This window comes from Phyllobates terribilis, unplaced genomic scaffold, assembly GCF_046119375.1.
Source record: "Phyllobates terribilis strain yellow unplaced genomic scaffold, ASM4611937v1 Scaffold_1__5_contigs__length_1240528914, whole genome shotgun sequence".
Classification (NCBI taxonomy): Eukaryota; Metazoa; Chordata; class Amphibia; order Anura; family Dendrobatidae; genus Phyllobates; species Phyllobates terribilis.
In genome coordinates, this window is record NW_027362761.1 from 327,056,693 (window position 1) to 327,071,540 (window position 14,848).

A 14,848-nucleotide genomic window follows, 5' to 3' on the forward strand; every position below is an offset into this window, starting at 1 on the left:
AGGTCTACTGTCCACCTGCAGCTTTTGGGACTCCTGTCTGTCAGCTGTCTTTCAGGACCTCAGCTACCTGTTTCGGGACTGCTGTCTGTCAGTGGTCTTTCAGGACCTCTGCAACCTGTTAGTGGTCTACTGTCCACCTACAGCTTTCGGGACTCCTGACTGTCTGCTGTCTTCCAAGACCTCAGCTACCTGTTTCGAGACTCCTTTGTCAGCAGTCTTCCTTACCTCTGCTGTCTCTTTTCAGCGTGCCTCAGCTGAATGCTGCACCGACACCCGTGGGCCTTGTGCCTAGCCGGACCTTGGGATTTGAGGATCCACCTCACCTAGTGAGCCTGACAGGCACTGTGTCTGCATAAACTACAAAGGGGCCATGTCAAACTTTGCAGCCTAATTATTCTTTTAGGGACTGTACCAAGTTCTGGTGATGGATGTGGTCCCAAAACAAGACTAACATTGTTCACATATTATATATTACACATCCCTAGAAAATGACACAAATCTTCAAAAAGGTACAAACCCCTTTACAAGGCATCCTGCGCCGGGGTCCTGATTGTCTCTTACAGTGGTGGTGTCAAGTGACCGTTGCCGCTGATCGGCTGCTACCTTGACGTTAAATTTCAGCTAGAAGAAACCCTCATGGACCGAGCCTTAATTTGTTCTTTTTTTTGGGCTTGTTTTAAATAAAAACGAGAACAATACGTTTTTAAGATTTTATTTCTTTTTTTTTGTTTTTACATTTTCTTATTGAAGGTATACAAATAAAATAAATCAATGCAGCACACAAAAACAAAAATCGAAGAAAAATCAAAAAACAATCATATCTCAAACACTATCAATTTAACTATTTTTTTTTTTTATAAAAGCAGACATTCCACATCATATTTCTTCAACCATGTATTTTATCACCCAAACCAGCGTATTTCACATAAGTTTTCATAACACAAACAGCACATTTAGTAGGGAAGCCTACCGAAAAGTTATTTCTACATGTGTTAATATCAGATTTCTGCCATTAGTTTAACCCTTTCACTCTAAGAGAACAGTGGAAATGTCCGATTGACTCAATCCAGCAGAGTCTCTCCAGAAATGTATGCCTTTGGTGCAACGTTGGACTGTGGAACCAAGAGTAGTGGGCATAATGGCCAGTCCCTAGCTATTCACCAGAAAGGCTTGCCCAATGTCCTGCACTGAATTAGTAAGGCTTTAAAAACAAAGTCTTGTAAAACATTTTTCCATCGGGCCACTCACATATCATACATAAGCACACATGACAAAGCAGAATAAGTTACCTTCAGCCTTAAGTAGAGAATATTCAGAGTATCACTTGCCTGCGTATGCAATACTCTGATCAACTATGGTACTAAATGGGTTAAAAGGGCACTTTTCATTGTGAAAAATCTGCATTTTTTTTTTAAATTTCACCTTTTTTTATTTACTTATTGTCTTTTTGGCTAGCACACAATAAATACCAAATCTTTGAATAAATGCTACAAACAACATAAAAACGTGATAAAAATGCAACCCAGCTAATGGCAAATAAAACACAGTTACTTCACCCTTGTGGCCAGAGGCCTAACGCTACCTAGAACAGCAAAATAGATTTTGCTTCTACAAAACTGATTTCATTCCTAGGTCTCGATCGGCCTCAAGGCGCTTAATGTTTATCGACTAAAAGCTTTAAATAAATTTTCAAGTATTGAGAAGTAAAATTTGAGAAGCAGTGGTGACATGATCTTCCCAGGTTGTTACAATGACCAGGTTTCAGTGATTTCTCTACTACAACCCCTGGCAAAAATTATGGAATTTTTTGGTCTGAAAAAAATTACCCTTACTGAGTTCCACATTTTTAGTCTTGATTTCTTTTAGTGTTTCTTAAAGCCCTAAAGTTGCCATTTGAAATGACTTTAGTTTTGTGCCATGTCTGTGATCTGCTTTTTTTCAACATGAACATCCTCTTAGCCCGGTGATTCCATAATTTTTGCCAGGGGTTGTATGTAGGACTAACCCCAGATGCAGCCCCAGAACCTGAAAAAAGGTAACACCATAAATACTAATTAACCTGTATTCAGGGTTAATAGACAGGTCTATTGACAATACAGATAGAAGTTACCTCCATTGTATACTATCTGAACATGACCAACTGCTTCAAAAGACCTGTAAACCATAAGTTGCGGAGTAATACTTCTGGAACTAAGCAGAGTTCTTAATAGCAGCTCCAATCAGATCCCATTTCTGCCACCATCAAATTCTGTTATTGAGTCCGTCCATTCCCAGCTCATTTTTCAATGCAATTGTGCACTTATTACAGCCATATATTGCAAGTCCAGACTTAATCCATTGATACATATCTCTATTAGACACGGATTGTATGTATTAGATGGATCGGAGTATTAAAGTGGCGATATCCCAAAAGGCTTGTTGCTAATCCTTCTTCTATAGGCATCATATAAGTCCACAATAATGACCTTGCCAACACACGCGTGTCGGGTCTGAACTGCGTCGTCAACATAAGCACGGAGGAGCAGCAACCTTACATGACTATTTTCTCTGTTACACATGAGTGGATCAAACAATAAGAAAACTATAGGAAGACAAAGCAACAAACGTGTGATAGTCGCATCTTCCTGCAATTTACAGTTCTTGTAAAATCTACATTATATACATATATATATTTTATATACACTAAAGTATTTACACTGGTAGTGTAGTACAAAAGGAAACAAGACGAGAGAAGTAACCTTGGCTTCGGATAACCTGGCGTTTCGCCGTCTGTGCCACCTCTGAACATACCAGCCAGCTTCAATAATGATACGCTCTTTGTATGTTCAGGAAAACATTTTGGTTAACATTCTCAAATCTTCATTAAAAAGTGAATAAAGTGCAAGGAAAAACAGTTTTATAAAGAGAACATGCAGGGAAACGGTATTCTTCAACACTGCACTAGGGATCACAGTTCTATCCTCAGCTACATGAGGACATTTCTAAGTTTCTGATCCATATGATTCACTCATTCACTAAACTCCCAGGAAAACTTCAGTAAACTGCTCAAGACTGAGAAAAGGAGGCGTTTCAAAAGGAAAGGAATCCTAAAGGGGCACACCTAGGGAAATTAGCTCAATTTATGTCCTTGGATTACTCCATAGCCTGTGGCAGGTTAAAGTCCATGAGTAAGACTCCATTCTGTGCAAACGTTACTCCAAGCCTTGGCAAGTAAAATACAGTACTTTTTTTCAATTTTCCTTGATTATGGTGTTGAGATACATCCATCATTCATAAAGTATATTAGTTCTCAGTAAAGGAGAGCAAGGATCCAATCTACAGAACAGCTTCAATTATCTGGAACTGTGCAAAACGAAATATTAATAGGAGATCTGCAGAAAAGGTAATGACGGGCTTGTGCGAGATATCACGCAGTGAGGAACCTGTGATGTTCAGGGCCAGCTTGGGAGGGGAACATTACGGAAACCAAGACATGGCTGCTTCCTAGTCCACATCCCGGGCAGACTATGTGGCTATATAAAGAGTAACAGTGTTATCCTTCTTGTACCATCAGGCAGATCATGTCTCCATTTTGGCTTGGGTGATATTTGTTGCGGAGGGTGTATTTTTACACCAAGTTGGGCGCTCTCCACAGGTGACTGTGCTGTTATGCAGAACTTTACAAGCACTCTTGGCCATACATGTCCTTAAAGAGTGCATGGCGCCACATTTACCTTCTCCTTCGTGCCGTCCTGTTAATCCATGGTGTGTTCTCCAGGCGTTCTTCATCTGAAATAATGTCATATTAATGTATAAAGGAAAATGATGAAAAATGTAGTGGGGGCTTTCCATGAGGTACTGAGAGAATCAATGTTTTATAGGATTTATTCTAGGTAAGGAAATGAGAAGCATGGACTAGACACAATGCTGGCAATGCTCTTCTTCCAGAAGGAGAGGAAATGTAACCGGAAGACGTCTGGGACACGGACTCATGCACAAATGCTGCCTTGAAGTGCATACAGTCGTCGCTCTATACACAGTTTACCTGTAGGAAAGAACAGAAACATTCACAATGAGGATGAAAGGCAATGATCTATCAATCTATTCACACATCATCAATGGCGTTTTCTATGGACACCTTCTGAAAGTATAACGAACCTGACCGCAACTAAGATATCTCAGTACTGCAGCCTTAGGCCTTAGGGCCGTAACTTTAAGAAAACACATTCCAGCATAGACGAAGTATATATACAAAGGAATGTCTAATGTTGGAGATGTCGGTCTGTTACAATTGCTCCAGTTTATAGATCGGAGCTTTTCAAGTGATATAAACCTGCATTTGTCTGGGGCAGAAGTTGCTTAGCCATTAAAAGCTTGTGGATGATTTACTGTGAGGCAAATATGGGAATAATTTTTGTTCTTCATCCCTTTCACTATTAAATTAACTGAAACCTAAAAGTCTGATGAAAATACTGTAAAAGTTGGCAAACAGGAAATAGTTGTGTCAGGACAAACATCCAGTATTCAGTATTCCTGACACCTGCTAAAAGAAATCTGTCATCAGGTTTTTGCTACACGCTCTGAGAGCAGCATGATGTAGGGACAGAGAACCTGATTCCAGAAATGTATCACTTACTGGGCTGCTTGCTGCAGTTTTGATAAAATCACAGTTGTTTTCTGCTGCAGATGTAGCAGAGTACTGAGTTCTGTATAACCCCACCGACATCACTGATTGGTGGCTTTATATGTACACAGACAGCTGCCAATCAGTGGTGCGGGTGGGATTATACGGAGCTCATGAATATGAAGGTCTAGCTATCTTTCTGTTATTTTCATGAGAACATTCCCTGGTCCTTTTAAAAACTGAAGTAGGTAGACTGTCTGAACGTCTTATCCATTGACACCTTGCAATGGTTTTGATCTATGTTTAATGGACAACTCAGATCTGCAAAAATGATTACGGGACACGCACTGGCTTGAACTGATTGGACACAGAGATCCTTAAAAAAAATACAGATGTGTGAATAGTTCCATTAATCCCTTACCGACATCCGCCGTACATGTACGGGGCAAGTCTGTAGCTGGTGTATGGAGTGGGTTCACAGTGCGGCTCATACCATGCAGATAATGGCTTTGACATGCAGCCAGGACCTGCAGGACCTGGTGGAGCAGAGGTCCACCAGCAACTGTTAACCTGTTAAATGCGGCTGTTAAACTCTGACAGTAGCTTTAACTGCGTGCCGGCATGGGGGTGCATCATTACATGCGCCCATCAAAGCACCTGTGACGGGTCAATGGGATGCTGATGGGTTGCTATAACAGCTAAGGGTCTATTGAAGACCTCCATGCCTGTCATCACGGCGCTCCTATGGCTGGGCTTCAAATGAGACTGTGATTTTTACTACATGCAGATATACTGTAGTGAGTAACAGACATAACTGCATGAACTTACATTTGCTGATATTCTCTATATCAGCCTGGTCAGTCATGACGTTCAGCAATCCATCCATCAGGAGCAGAGCTTTGTGATATCTCTGCACACAGTCTTCTCGATGGTGAAACATTTCATCTAGCGCTGCGGACTGCACCTGTAATAACATCTCAGTATTATGATATATTGTTTAATACTGAAAAACTAAAAACCTAACATTTTTATGATAGTTTCTATGCAAGTTTGTGATTTTTAAAGGCATATTACAAATGGTGGACGCTAGAAGAGGCCTCTATATACTAGGAATGCCAGCAGACAAAGAAACCTCCCATTGCAATGTTTGAACAGAGTCATTGTAGCAAGTGATGGCCGGGGGTGATGGCGGGGGTCTGACCTAGGGAGAAAGTAACTCATCAGCATTTTCTTCAAATGAGGACCTACAAATTAATTGTATGGGAACTGAGGCCTGGTACAGCACTTGGTCAAGAGTGGGACAAGAAAGAAAAAGAATTGTCCACTTTGGGTGACATTTTTTTTTACTCAAATGCATGTAATTGGAGCTAAAAATCACTTTTGCACTTGGGTTGCATTAAAAATTGTGCACAATCTGTCTTCTATAGATTTTGTTATATACTCACCGATCACCGTCCTCCCACTTCCAGCGCCGATCCAGTCCTCTTCTGAGTCACGTGACTTCTAATCCAACTAGTTGACTTTGGGGCTTATGTGTGAGAAATCACTTTTACAATGTAACCCTATAGAGTGTCGGTACGAGGCTCCATAGACTTTCTTTGTAAAAGACTTCTGGCTCACACAAACCAGAGATTCGGAATAGAAGTCTGGAAACTGGGGAGGATGGCGAGCGGTGAGGATATTAACATACCTACACTAATAAAAATGATTGGGAGTGTTTTTTTAAATGATAATCCATCAATCATCCTGTTACTAAAGTCCAAAGGGGAGTTTGTAATTATTTTAAGAAAACACTGACACCCCTTTAAGAATAGAAAATTAATTAGAGGCCATTACACCCCCTACAGACCTTTAGATCCTTCATTCTAGCATGCAGTGGGGCTCCCCGTGGTTGGTCCCCCATATATGCCATCACTTGTTACAAGGGTTCTTGCCTGTAAATCTGAACACGTGTCTGACTGGTATGTCTTTTTTTTCAGTCCTGTAATTTTCTGCTGTTGATGGATCCACATTAAACAATTATTAAGCAAATGCAGAGGAATTATGGCGCGTAGAGTGATTCACTCATTCGTCCCATGATGATGACAACTTGAGACTGAATACTATGCCTATGTCTGCTGCCACTCACCATCTGGACCGTGTAGCTGAAGATCAGCTTTTCTGCGGTGATGCTGTTGATCCGGTCCATGAGCTTCTGTTTGTCAGCAAAGAACCTCTGGAGCCGCACGTTCAGGCAATGGCAGGAAGACACGCACGATTTGTACAGATCATTCAGCTTCTTTACCACTAAGAAAGCAAAAGACAAAAAAAAAAACTCGCATACCTATTGTTATCTATGTGCCGGAGATTACATTATAGTAAGTCAGAAATGGTAGATATTTGTCCATCTTGTTATTTATGAAGAACCTATGTCTGAGGCCGCCGTAGACTTCAGGATATGTCAGCAATGGTCATCTAATGTCTATGAAGATTCTTCCAAGACATCAGTAAAATTATCCGATACATTGGATTTTTACCTGTAGGCCAAGGCCCCACTATCAGTATTCGGTCAGTATTTTTTCTCAGGAGTGGGTGATAAATGCAGAATTGGTGACTTTTTTCTATTATATCTTTTCTCTGATTGTTCCTCACCTGGTTTTGGCTCCCACTCCTGAGAAAAAGTGGGGCCGTGGCTGTAGTCTGAAGTCCTTGTGTACCAAGAGATGAGCAGCGATGGATCTGCCTGGCAGCTATACTAAAGTAATGGCGTCAGGAAGGTTCAGATATTGGATATTTGTATAATTTCTTCTGACAGGTTACTTAGCATTACCCATCATGTGTGTGTAACAAGAGAAGCTTTGTTGACAATATTATTACTACATGGTTAGTGCTGTTGAAAAAAAGGCACATGTCCATCAAGATTAAAAGAGGAATGGGATAAGGTAAAGGGATGGTCACAAAAGTCACCATCTGGAGACCTGCTCTTCATAGCTGTTTGCTAGACCTGGTGCTAATGCACTAAGCTGGGAGGCAGCCGCGAGCCACACATGATGGGAAAGCGAGCCACAAGTTGGGGACCTCAGGACAAGATCAACAGTCAGAACAAGAATTATGGACATATACATAAGGATTTGTCATTGTCCTGCGCACTATTGCCTACCCTGTTTAACTGTAGAGGAGAGACACAGTTTCCCGGTCTTGACCTGCTCAATGGCCGCCTGAAGCCCATTCGAGAGAAGTTCCGCTGCTTTGAGATAGAGAACCAGTTGTTCTGCATAACTAAAAGAAAGTACATAAAAATGAGCTTGCGACCAATTGGCATCCATATAATTGTTATATTCACTCATTTTTGCATCCAAAAGTAACGTACGGCTTTATTTTCAAGATTCGAAAAAAAAAAATAAAAGTACCTTTAAGACTGGAAGTTATTTATTGATAAAAAAAAAACAGAATTATTAAAGTACAGAAAAAAGTGGCTTGTATCATTTTGGGCCCTGTTGCTTCTTGTTTTTAAGGTAAATTACTTTTTTCCCCAATTCACAGATTTCCATCAAAGCAATAAGATTACGTTTGTAGGGCAATCCTTAAAGGGTATAATTGTATCTGTCTGAACTACATGAGGTCGAGAGGATTAAATTCATGATAATGTCCTAATAATCTATGCACGATTAATCCCCCTGTCTGGATATTACATCTGTAGATTATGCACTTGTAGGAGACAGGCTTACCTCCACTCTCGGCTTAGCAGGCTAATCTGATCCGCCACAACACTCTCCTGCATTTGGTACTCGGATGTCACAGACGCACTCACGTCCACAGATCCCCCTCTGAGACTGGCGATTTCCATAATAGAATGAGCAAAGGCAAGTGTGAATCGCAGGCTGCGCAGCGAGTCTGTGTGCTCCTGCTGTAGAGAAAGTGCAATGTTACAGGCAGATTGTAGAATAAGAAGAAATCAAGCAGATCTAGAGCAGATTAATGGCTGATTTAAGAGGAGATTAAAGGGGTATTCCCATCTCCAAGATCCTCTCCCAATATGTAGTAGGTGTAATAATAATAATATTAGAAATTACCTCCAATTAGAAATGTAGTATAGTATTTCTGATTCGCTATGTTTGTCTCTTTCCTCATGTGCAGGCATTGCAGGACCTTTTGTATCCATGGTGACGTCCACTGATAAAGTAACAGTTAGTTAGCTGCTAGTGGTTGTAACCGTGGATACCTAAGGTCCTGTATTGCCTGCACATGAGGTAAGTGACATAGCGAATCAAAAATACTATACTACATTTCTAATTGGAGGTATTTGCTAATATTATTATTATTACAGCCACTACATATTGGGATATATCTTGGAGATGGGAATACCCCTTTAACTTATGAGTAACATGTGTATGTATGTATATACAGTATATATACACACAAATATATACATCCATGTGTAACAGCTGTAGTAATACGAAAAATAAATTACACACAGGTAGACTCAATTTACTAATTATGAAACTTCTGGAGGTAAATGTTAGGGGTATCGGACTACAGGGGGCTGAATATAAATGTACGTCACAATTTACTATTTTACAGCTGTGATTTTGCTCTAAACCACAGCTAAACTGCAGTCAGAGTCGCAGTCACCTTACATTTGGTTGGGCATATGGCAAGCGAGTTGTGAGCGACTGGCAACCAGCCACAGAAAATCTAACACGTGTGGAAACATTTGTGACGTTGTGTTGCATTAGGTCGCAAAGTAACAACATGAAAAATCCTTAGATGCAATGTAGCAGTGGGAAACTGCAATTTCAATGTTGCATGTAGTCAAAGCCTTAACGGGAATCTGTCTTCAGGTTTTTGCTACCCCATCTGAGAGCAGCATGACATAGGGGCAGAAACCCTGATTCCTATGATGTGTCATTTCCTAGGCTGTAGGTTTGATAAAATCAGTGTTTTATCTGCAGAAGATCTAGCAGTTCTCTGAATGCTGAGCTCCGTATACCCCCCCATCATCACTGACTGGAAGCTTTCTGGGTACACTGTGCATAGGCAATCAGTGGTGGGGGCTGGGTTATACAGAGCTCATGAATATGAAGGACTACAAGGTAGCAGCTTTACTAGTCCTTTACTGTTATCTCCTCTGATAAAACAGTGATTTTATCAATACTACAGCAAGCAGCCCAGTAAGTGACACACTGCTGGAATCAGGGTCTCTGTCTCATTATGCTGCTCTTAGATAAGGTGGCAAAAACCTGGTGACAGATTCCCTTTAAAATAACTAAATCCAATAAACGCGATGAGTATTTCCTACTGAAACAGAATTTCACTATCCTCAAATTAAAAATGAAATTATTTGGAAGATTTCCCACACTGATAAAGTCATAACCACATAAGTGATATATAATAACCTGGCACAGTGAAAATAGTGTTTATAATGTGAATATGGCAGATCATAAATCATACGTCAGACTCAAAATGTGAAATGGTGGGATCATGGTTACTGCACTGATAGCAATGGCTCGGTAAAGATGATGCTCATTTCTCATACACTACAATGGAAATCTATGTAGTCAATGGACAGCACATCGGCCACCACTGACATCTGCCATTCTGAAATGCTTGTCGTAGAGTAAGAAGAAAGTTTCTTTCAGCTTCACCAGATTTTAGCAATCATTGCTCCTCTGATTTACTGGATAACCACAAGGCGGAAATAGCGACACTGCATTATTGCCCCGAGTCCTGACCCGAATAAAGTGGAAAAAAACTCAATCTAACCACAAGTGCCTCTGATTCCACAGATTCCCATAATGACCACTTATGAAGGGCCGATAGTTACACAGCGGACATGTGTGCACCTGACCAAACATGACCTAATGATTGATCATCACACAGAATGAGCTCTGGTATGGGGCACGGCATCACAGACTCATATTTCCCGCGAGTCTGGAAAAACATGGCAAGCTTCCATTGTAACTTGTTTGTGAATTTCTGGTGGCCTGATCCTGTCCTCTTCTAAGGTCAGTCGCTCTACAAGGGTGTGTGCAGGAAACATGACTATTAATATAGAGCGGAAGGATGAAAACTATATAGGGATACTGTGTGTTCTCAGTGGAAATTGCTTACTAACTTTTTCCAGCTTTTTAGCTATTACTGTCATAGGGCATCTACCACCTAACACAACCATCATCATCGTCATCATCTTAGCAAACCTACTAATCCGTCTTACCTCCATCAGCGTCTCTTCAGGAAGCTCAGGCACTTCAAACATCACAATGCCTTCAGCATTTGCCATCCCAGTGTCAGGGAATGCGTATCTAAGGCTTGATGGGGCTTCAAATGTTTCGCCACCTGCCCCAACTACAAGATGTCTTCCAGTGTATGAGCCAGCCGAGCTCTGAGAGCTGGATGATCCCACTGAGAGGAAAAAGAAGTAAGGAACAATGTAAAAATGCATGAAAACATAACAAATAGTATAATAATATACAATCTGTCCAAATTACCCGAGAAGAGTCGCGTGCGTGTTGTCTGCGGCGGGGTCATGCCATCTGGTGGAGAACCCACGGTGAAAATGACAGGAGCGGGACTGACTGAGCCTTGTGCCCCGCAGTGCAGGTTCCCTCCATAACCAATTAAGGGAGCTAAATAGCAAAATAGTTTAGATAGTTGTTAGTTGACAGATATATAGTACAAATATTATTAAACAAATAGAATTAAAAATATATTAATGCATTTATTATGCAAATTGCCTCTTCAGAGAAAAAGAGGACTTGAACTCTATAGCGCCACCTATTGGAAGCAGCAATCCTATAAGTCACAATCAACCCACACAATCAATTATGTAATTGTCAGGATTTCTGTTGCCCTTCTACAGTAGTGGCCGCTATTAGTTACTTTAATATTGTGCTGCAGTTTCACTCCTTACCAATGGAGGCTCCTGTTGTGTTGTGCAATTGTCCTTTACCAAGGTGACGGTTTCTAAATCTATGGAATCCATCTTGTTTCCTTTTTGGGCCTACTTAAAACTGCATGGATCTCTCACTCATTGCTTGAGTATTCTATCTAGCTATTAGCCTAGTTTCAGTCTCCAGCTCTTGGACATTCTTACCCAGACTGTTCTATTCATCTACAGATTGTTTCCTAAAAAATCTTTGCTATCTCCAAGAACTTTTACTACCGCTTGCTGTTCCTGCTTGTGCTCCTTAGGCCCCTGGTTTCCAGAAGTACTACACCAGTATCATAACAGTAATTATGTACTACATTATATATATTGTAGCACAGCCAGGTAGGACTGGGTTAAATCCTAGCACTACAGGTCTTGATTAGATGCACCTCACTAGCTTTGACTAAGAACCAGGCTATGTGTTCACTAGGGGTGTCAGTCTGCTGAATATTGAGCAGAGTTGAGTGTACTGCTGGTGAGTAACCAGCCAAAATGTGAGCTATGGCTGGGAGAGAGACATATCAGGGTCTCTCTCTGAATGGAGACTACATGGGTCAGCTTGGAAAGCTGAACAGTCTATGTGTTGCACCTGCAGAGAACGGTTTGGAAGCTGCAGCCTGTTCAGTGTGAACTGTGTTCAGAGTTGAATACTTCTTTTTGGTACTGGAAGCTGCTGGAGCTTGGGCTGAAGGGGATACAGAGACTGGTGGGATAAGGCCTCTTCTGTGTATGAAATTTGCTCAGAGAGAAAGTACTGTAATCTGTTCCGGTGAGCTCATACTGTCATATACGTTCCCCTGCTGAATGAACTGTTTATTTGCTGTGATACCTTTGTGCCCAGAAGAGGCTGCTTTTGGTTTTGGATCCCTTGGCATTTTATGAAAGCAATAAAACTGCACCTGTTTGAATCAAACCGCATTGCCTGTGTGAACACTACCTAATGCCTACCTGAGAATGTGAATTCCTACTATATATTCACTGAAATACATCATTACTTAATAAATATTAAATGGTAGTAATATGTATTTATGTAAATACCCATTTTAATTATATTTATACTATATGTATGTCAATTAAAAGCAATCAAACGACATATATGGACACACAAATAATCGCCTGGAAAATACAGAAAGACATTGAGAAGAGCAGCAGAAAAAAATGAAGTCCACAAGATAAAATGAATGATACACGGAGCGGACAGTGTGCAGCCACAATGAGGAGAGCACGGAGGTAATTCATGACCTGGGATGTTTAATCGGTCTAAGATTACAAAGAACAACCCCATCTCTGAAACTAACAAAACACACAAAAGCTTTCTCATTTCACTGTATTTCCCTCGTCCTCATTCAGTTCTAAACAGAAATATCAGATGTGCTGCACCCACATAATGGAGCAGAGCTCATCCTGTGTATGGATGGCACCATGTATCGCATCCCCACTATTATAGGGTAACCACTATGTCGTTCCTTTACACTAGTTGTATACAGGAATAGTACACAGCTGATTCTTGACTTGAGAAAGCAAGTGGAGGATACAATTTTCTCTTTTCAAAACAATATAAGAGAATATTTTCGGAGCTAATGGATCACGGCTAACTGCACTGCTGGATCACTGGGGTCTGATCACTGTATAAAAGGATTGTCAGGGTCTGGACATTATTTCACTGACCCTAGACTGGCCAGAATGTCACAAGAGGTCGGATTTTGCACCACTACATAAAAAAAACGTAATGCATTACCCTGAGAAAGGAAATATGATATGGGATTATAGAAGGAAAGGGACGCTCACCTGCTATCTCCATTGGTTTCTCAGCGTTGAGGCTCTCTGTGCTGCCAATGTCTGGAGCCTGTGTCCCGAATGCGGCTTTGAGCAGGAGGTCTGTGAGTCTGCCAGTGCTGAGAGACCTGCAGGGACCCAGGGGGAGAAGCAAGTGAGAGGGGCCGGACACCGTGCACTCCAGCTATAGGGCAGCTGCCAATCTGATACTGTTCAGTTAGTGGTCTTAACCTTATTCCATGATTTCACACACATTGTGGACCCATCAAAATATGTTTGACACCCCCAGATTATTAATCTGCACATTAACCATAGGTATGAAGCGTATACCGTAGTGGGCACTGAGGGATACAGAAGCTATAGCATCAAAAATCGCCATTTTCCTGCTTTAGCATCCTAGACGTCCCTTGGCAAAATCAGAACGTTTGCTCTTACTTCATAAATGAAGGGTATTAATGCATTATTGGTTTAGCCTAGAAAATATTATGGCGCTAATTCATTAAAGTGGCGCAAAGCACTTTGAAAAGTCACATTTTTGTGAAATGTGAGGTTGTGGAAACATTTTGTGACTTCTGCAGTTTTCATGCCAGTTTCGACCAGCTCTGCTAACATGGGCACAGCTGGGTTGGGACAGGCAGAACGCTGTGTGGTGACGCCTGTTCGTCTAATTCAGTGTTTCCCAAATTTCAGCCGTCACGGCCCCCCACAGGTCTTGTTTTCAGGATTTCCTTAGTATTACACAGGTGAGAGAATCCCTGATGCCATAATAGTAATTCCATCACCTGTGGAATACTAAGGAAATCCTGAAAACAAGACCTGTGGGGGGACGTGAGGACGGAGTTTGGGGAACACTGGTCTAATTCATGATGAGCTGTGGTGTACCTTATGCCACAAACCTTACTCCCCTCCCTGACTGGAGTAAGATTTAAAACGAGGCGCACACGGAGGCACACGCCACTTGTAGTACGCGCCTCTGACTCCAACATGCTCTCTTATTAAGACTGGCATGAACAACACCAGATCTAATATATCTGGGCCATAGTTTTCAAAGTAATACTATTTTATTCAACATAAACCTTTCAACTCTATACATTTAATGCATTGATCAAATATGAATTCTAATCCTTTAGAAAGAAAAAAAATTGTGATATTATTCTGCAAACCACAACTCCACACCATCATGTTTTCTGGTTTTTGAGTTTCAGTTATAGAGAATAATCAGATGAGGCCAAATCAGAAGAATAGGGTGGGTGATCTACATTTTCAAAGCTGATTTTAGGGAGTTTTTGCAGGGCAGCACAAGACTTGTGGGTGGGTGCACTATCCAGCAAAAACAAGACCCCTCTGGAAATTTTTTGCTGAAGCTCCAATCTTCACCTCACTTTTCTGAATCTCAATTTCAAAATGACATCAACTTTTGTGCTAAAACTTAGTATGTGCACTTGTCAAAGTTTATTACTTAGTTATTTTTCTCACTTATATGGCGCCATTAATTTTCATAGAGCTTTACAGACATCACTGTCCCCATTGGGGCTCCCAATCTAAATTCCCTATCAGTATGT

General features: G+C 41.0%; 1 protein-coding gene across 3 annotated transcripts in view; it reads right to left on the reverse strand.

The window, feature by feature from the left end:
• Positions 1–1,853: 1,853 nt before the first annotated feature.
• ULK1 (unc-51 like autophagy activating kinase 1) overlaps positions 1,854–14,848 on the reverse strand; it is a 92,358-nt gene continuing 79,363 nt past the window's right edge. Inside the window, exons 21-28 of one of the 3 annotated variants that reach the window (XM_073676092.1) lie at positions 13,299–13,414; positions 11,071–11,208; positions 10,797–10,984; positions 8,311–8,486; positions 7,743–7,861; positions 6,732–6,889; positions 5,432–5,567; positions 1,854–4,024 (exon numbers count right to left, since the gene is read on the reverse strand). In XM_073676092.1, coding sequence (XP_073532193.1) covers positions 3,969–4,024; positions 5,432–5,567; positions 6,732–6,889; positions 7,743–7,861; positions 8,311–8,486; positions 10,797–10,984; positions 11,071–11,208; positions 13,299–13,414 — 1,087 coding nt within the window. In that variant the 3' untranslated portion in view covers positions 1,854–3,968. Of the gene's footprint in view, positions 4,025–5,431; positions 5,568–6,731; positions 6,890–7,742; positions 7,862–8,310; positions 8,490–10,796; positions 10,985–11,070; positions 11,209–13,298; positions 13,415–14,848 lie in introns of all 3 variants that reach the window. The other 2 variants (XM_073676091.1, XM_073676093.1) reach the window with 2 other exon arrangements.